At 37.2% G+C, this 7,500-nt stretch overlaps 1 protein-coding gene across 1 annotated transcript in view; it reads left to right on the forward strand.

The window, feature by feature from the left end:
* Window positions 1–7,500, forward strand: part of LOC310854045 (kalirin-like) — a 70,584-nt gene that overhangs the window by 31,113 nt on the left and 31,971 nt on the right. Inside the window, exons 27-29 of the mRNA XM_083758523.1 lie at window positions 1,529–1,653; window positions 2,075–2,141; window positions 2,729–2,838. Coding sequence (XP_083614649.1) covers window positions 1,529–1,653; window positions 2,075–2,141; window positions 2,729–2,838 — 302 coding nt within the window. The remainder of the gene's footprint in view (window positions 1–1,528; window positions 1,654–2,074; window positions 2,142–2,728; window positions 2,839–7,500) is intronic.

A 7,500-nucleotide genomic window follows, 5' to 3' on the forward strand; every position in this document is an offset into this window, starting at 1 on the left:
GACTAATAGGCGAGTGTGCTCCCGGTGTGCAACTGTGGATTTCCCAAACGAACCCCGTTTGAAAAAAGTAGCCGGGGAGCTCGGACAAAAATGCTTTTTATTAAACAATGCGGGACGCAGCAATTCTAATCGCTGGCGCTGCTACTAACTAACACCCATGGGACTTGTAAATCTTGTAAATGCAGCGAGCGCAAAAAACAGGGCAAAGTTTCTGCATGACTGTCATGATAATCATCATGGCAGTCATGTTCCAGGGCTAGCAAGGCACCAACCAGCACATCGGGAGCAATTAGGGGTTCAGTGTCTTGCTCGAGGACACTTTGACACTAACTCTGGTAATGATAATAAGGCCATCTCTACTGTGTCTGATAAGGATAATAAGGACATCTCTACTGTGTCTGATAAGGATAATAAGGACATCTCTACTGTGTCTGATAAGGATAATAAGGACATCTCTACTGTGTCTGATAAGGATAATAAGGCCATCTCTACTGTGTCTGATAAGGATAATAAGGACATCTCTACTGTGTCTGATAAGGATAATAAGGACATCTCTACTGTGTCTGATAAGGATAATAAGGCCATCTCTACTGTGTCTAATAAGGATAATAAGGCCATCTCTACTGTGTCTGATAAGGATAATAAGGCCATCTCTACTGTGTCTAATAAGGATAATAAGGCCATCTCTACTGTGTCTGATAAGGATAATAAGGACATCTCTACTGTGTCTGATAAGGATAATAAGGACATCTCTACTGTGTCTGATAAGGATAATAAGGCCATCTCTACTGTGTCTAATAAGGATAATAAGGCCATCTCTACTGTGTCTGATAAGGATAATAAGGCCATCTCTACTGTGTCTGATAAGGATAATAAGGACATCTCTACTGTGTCTAATAAGGATAATAAGGCCATCTCTACTGTGTCTGATAAGGATAATAAGGCCATCTCTACTGTGTCTGATAAGGATAATAAGGCCATCTCTACTGTGTCTGATAAGGATAATAAGGACATCTCTACTGTGTCTAATAAGGATAATAAGGCCATCTCTACTGTGTCTAATAAGGATAATAAGGACATCTCTACTGTGTCTGATAAGGATAATAAGGCCATCTCTACTGTGTCTAATAAGGATAATAAGGACATCTCTACTGTGTCTGATAAGGATAATAAGGCCATCTCTACTGTGTCTGATAAGGATAATAAGGCCATCTCTACTGTGTCTGATAAGGATAATAAGGCCATCTCTACTGTGTCTAATAAGGATAATAAGGCCATCTCTACTGTGTCTAATAAGGATAATAAGGCCATCTCTACTGTGTCTAATAAGGATAATAAGGACATCTCTACTGTGTCTAATAAGGATAATAAGGCCATCTCTACTGTGTCTGATAAGGATAATAAGGCCATCTCTACTGTGTCTGATAAGGATAATAAGGCCATCTCTACTGTGTCTGATAAGGATAATAAGGCCATCTCTACTGTGTCTAATAAGGATAATAAGGCCATCTCTACTGTGTCTAATAAGGATAATAAGGACATGGAGTTGGAGCTGATTCCTAACAGCCTGTCGGACTCAGACCCAGAGGTGAACCTGAACGACCCCAACCACCAACTGACCGACGAGAAGAGGCGCTCCGCACGCAAGAAAGAGTGAGTCCCATAGACTTAATATATATAGACAGAGAGAGAGAGAGAGAGAGGGGGAGAGAGAGAGAGAGAGAGAGAGAGAGAGAGAGGGAGAGAGGGAGAGAGGGAGAGAGAGAGAGAGTCCCTAGACTTAACATACAGAGAGCGTACCATAGACTTATTATGTTACGGCCGTCGTTGTCTAGGGTAAAAATTGTTCATTCCACAGATCAGCGCTGAAGTAAATTATTTATGAACTCCGACCACAGAGACTGAATGATAACACAGTGTGGTGTGTGTGTGTGTGTGTGTGTGTGTGCGTGTGGTGCGTGTCTGTGTGTGTGTGGTGCGTGTGTGTGCTGTGTGTGTGTGTGTGTGTGTGTGTGTGTGGTGCGTGCGTGTGTGCTGTATGTGCGTGTGGTGCGTGCGTCTGTGTGTCTTTCAGGTACATCATGGCAGAACTGTTGCAGACTGAGAGAGTTTACGTCAGAGACCTTCAGGAGTGTATAGAGGTCTGTCTGTCTGTCTGTCTGTCTGTCTGTCTGTCTGTCTGTCTGTCTGTCTGTCTGTCTGTCTGTCTGTCTGTCTGTCTGTCTGTCTGTCTGTCTGTCTGTCTTGATCTAAATCATTCCGTCCAATTCTAAGAGAAGATCATGTGTTAGACGGCCCACCGCGGTCCCGTCGCTAGTGGCGTTAGAATTAATCATACCTCCTGTTGTCGATCGCCTCAAGAGTGTTTTGGCTACATCTAGCTGCTTCAGCCACATCCGGGGTAACATCCGGTTCAACAACGTGCTCCGCTGCTATAAATCCCTGGGCGCTCTGATTTAATGGATTAATAACCCTGGGCGTTCGGGGTGTTATTAAACAACACCTGCATTACAATTTGACATTGTTGAATAATGGTTTGCCTGAACGTTTTCCTGTTATCTCTCTATACTGTGATACCAACTTTATGGATGAAATCTTTTCCAATGACTCGGAGGCTAAATCTCATGGTCCGTGACTCAAATGTCAGATTAATAATGGACCTTGATGTGGAAAGGGCTGAACACCACTGTTGTATAATTCTTAAATGAATGTGTTCTGTGTGTTCCAGACCTACCTGTGGGAGATGACCAGCGGTCCAGAGGACGTCCCTCCCGGTCTGTCCAACAAGGACGACGTGGTCTTTGGAAACATTCAAGACATCTACGACTTCCACAACAGGTCACATTCAATTATAACTATATATACGACTTCCACAACAGGTCACATTCAATTATAACTATATATACGACTTCCACAACAGGTCACATTCAATTCTAACTATATATACGACTTCCACAACAGGTCACATTCAATTATAACTATATCTACGACTTCCACAACAGGTCACATTCAATTATTACTATATATACGACTTCCACAACAGGTCACATTCAATTATAACTATATATACGACTTCCACAACAGGTCACATTCAATTATAACTATATATACGACTTCCACAACAGGTCACATTCAATTATAACTATATATACGACTTCCACAACAGGTCACATTCAATTATAACTATATATACGACTTCCACAACAGGTCACATTCAATTATAACTATATATACGACTTCCACAACAGGTCACATTCAATTATAACTATATCTACGACTTCCACAACAGGTCACATTCAATTATAACTATATATACGACTTCCACAACAGGTCACATTCAATTATAACTATATCTACGACTTCCACAACAGGTCACATTCAATTATAACTATATATACGACTTCCACAACAGGTCACATTCAATTATAACTATATATACGACTTCCACAACAGGTCACATTCAATTATAACTATATATACGACTTCCACAACAGGTCACATTCAATTATAACTATATATACGACTTCCACAACAGGTCACATTCAATTATAACTATATATACGACTTCCACAACAGGTCACATTCAATTATAACTATATATACGACTTCCACAACAGGTCACATTCAATTATAACTATATATACGACTTCCACAACAGGTCACATTCAATTATAACTATATATACGACTTCCACAACAGGTCACATTCAATTATAACTATAAATACGACTTCCACAACAGGTCACATTCAATTATAACTATATATACGACTTCCACAACAGGTCACATTCAATTATAACTATATATACGACTTCCACAACAGGTCACATTCAATTATAACTATATATATACGACTTCCACAACAGGTCACATTCAATTCTAACTATATATACGACTTCCACAACAGGTCACATTCAATTATAACTATATATACGACTTCCACAACAGGTCACATTCAATTATAACTATATATACGACTTCCACAACAGGTCACATTCAATTATAACTATATATACGACTTCCACAACAGGTCACATTCAATTCTAACTATATCTACGACTTCCACAACAGGTCACATTCAATTATAACTATATATACGACTTCCACAACAGGTCACATTCAATTATAACTATATATACGACTTCCACAACAGGTCACATTCAATTATAACTATATATACGACTTCCACAACAGGTCACATTCAATTATAACTATATATACGACTTCCACAACAGGTCACATTCAATTATAACTATATCTACGACTTCCACAACAGGTCACATTCAATTATAACTATATATACGACTTCCACAACAGGTCACATTCAATTATAACTATATATACGACTTCCACAACAGGTCACATTCAATTATAACTATATATACGACTTCCACAACAGGTCACATTCAATTATAACTATATATACGACTTCCACAACAGGTCACATTCAATTCTAACTATATATACGACTTCCACAACAGGTCACATTCAATTATAACTATATATACGACTTCCACAACAGGTCACATTCAATTATAACTATATATACGACTTCCACAACAGGTCACATTCAATTATAACTATATATACGACTTCCACAACAGGTCACATTCAATTCTAACTATAAATACGACTTCCACAACAGGTCACATTCAATTATAACTATATATACGACTTCCACAACAGGTCACATTCAATTATAACTATATATACGACTTCCACAACAGGTCACATTCAATTATAACTATATATACGACTTCCACAACAGGTCACATTCAATTATAACTATATCTACGACTTCCACAACAGGTCACATTCAATTATAACTATATATACGACTTCCACAACAGGTCACATTCAATTATAACTATATCTACGACTTCCACAACAGGTCACATTCAATTATAACTATATATACGACTTCCACAACAGGTCACATTCAATTATAACTATATATACGACTTCCACAACAGGTCACATTCAATTATAACTATATATACGACTTCCACAACAGGTCACATTCAATTATAACTATATATACGACTTCCACAACAGGTCACATTCAATTATAACTATATCTACGACTTCCACAACAGGTCACATTCAATTATAACTATATATATGACTTCCACAACAGGTCACATTCAATTATAACTATATATACGACTTCCACAACAGGTCACATTCAATTATAACTATATATACGACTTCCACAACAGGTCACATTCAATTATAACTATATATACGACTTCCACAACAGGTCACATTCAATTATAACTATATATACGACTTCCACAACAGGTCACATTCAATTATAACTATAAATACGACTTCCACAACAGGTCACATTCAATTATAACTATATATACGACTTCCACAACAGGTCACATTCAATTATAACTATATATACGACTTCCACAACAGGTCACATTCAATTATAACTATATATATACGACTTCCACAACAGGTCACATTCAATTCTAACTATATATACGACTTCCACAACAGGTCACATTCAATTATAACTATATATACGACTTCCACAACAGGTCACATTCAATTATAACTATATATACGACTTCCACAACAGGTCACATTCAATTATAACTATATATACGACTTCCACAACAGGTCACATTCAATTATAACTATATCTACGACTTCCACAACAGGTCACATTCAATTATAACTATATATACGACTTCCACAACAGGTCACATTCAATTATAACTATATATACGACTTCCACAACAGGTCACATTCAATTATAACTATATATACGACTTCCACAACAGGTCACATTCAATTATAACTATATATACGACTTCCACAACAGGTCACATTCAATTATAACTATATATACGACTTCCACAACAGGTCACATTCAATTATAACTATATATACGACTTCCACAACAGGTCACATTCAATTATAACTATATATACGACTTCCACAACAGGTCACATTCAATTATAACTATATATACGACTTCCACAACAGGTCACATTCAATTATAACTATATATACGACTTCCACAACAGGTCACATTCAATTATAACTATATATACGACTTCCACAACAGGTCACATTCAATTATAACTATATATACGACTTCCACAACAGGTCACATTCAATTATAACTATATATACGACTTCCACAACAGGTCACATTCAATTATAACTATATATACGACTTCCACAACAGGTCACATTCAATTATAACTATATATACGACTTCCACAACAGGTCACATTCAATTATAACTATATATACGACTTCCACAACAGGTCACATTCAATTATAACTATATATACGACTTCCACAACAGGTCACATTCAATTATAACTATATATACGACTTCCACAACAGGTCACATTCAATTATAACTATATATACGACTTCCACAACAGGTCACATTCAATTATAACTATATATACGACTTCCACAACAGGTCACATTCAATTATAACTATATATACGACTTCCACAACAGGTCACATTCAATTATAACTATATATACGACTTCCACAACAGATCACATTAAATTATAACTATATATACGACTTCCACAACAGGTCACATTCAATTATAACTATATATACGACTTCCACAACAGATCACATTCAGTTATTACTATATATACGACTTCCACAACAGGTCACATTCAATTATAACTATATATACGACTTCCACAACAGGTCACATTCAATTATAACTATATATACGACTTCCACAACAGGTCACATTCAATTATAACTATATATACGACTTCCACAACAGGTCACATTCAATTATAACTATATATACGACTTCCACAACAGGTCACATTCAATTATTACTATATATACGACTTCCACAACAGGTCAGAGGTCACATTCAATTCTAACTTTCCAGTTTTTCATGTGTCTATGAGGTGACAGTACTTCATTAGACACCCTGGAGTCTACTGTATGTGTATATGAGGTGACAGTACTTCATTAGACACCCTGGAGTCTACTGTATGTCATGTCTATGAGGTGACAGTACTTCATTAGACACCCTGGAGTCTACTGTATATGTCTATGAGGTGACAGTACTTCATTAGACACCCTGGAGTCTACTGTATATGTCTATGAGGTGACAGTACTTCATTAGACACCCTGGAGTCTACTGTATGTGTCTATGAGGTGACAGTACTTCATTAGACACCCTGGAGTCTACTGTATGTGTCTATGAGGTGACAGTACTTCATTAGACACCCTGGAGTCTACTGTATGTGTCTATGAGGTGACAGTACTTCATTAGACACCCTGGAGTCTACTGTATGTGTCTATGAGGTGACAGTACTTCATTAGACACCCTGGAGTCTACTGTATGTGTCTATGAGGTGACAGTACTTCATTAGACACCCTGGAGTCTACTGTATGTGTCTATGAGGTGACAGTACTTCATTAGACACCCTGGAGTCGTTGTTATGTGCAAAGGTGTATTAACTTTATTTAGGGTTTCTTCCTGGAGGCTGA

Source organism: Protomyctophum parallelum, assembly GCF_964188405.1.
Source record: "Protomyctophum parallelum genome assembly, chromosome: 23".
Lineage (NCBI taxonomy): Eukaryota > Metazoa > Chordata > Actinopteri > Myctophiformes > Myctophidae > Protomyctophum > Protomyctophum parallelum.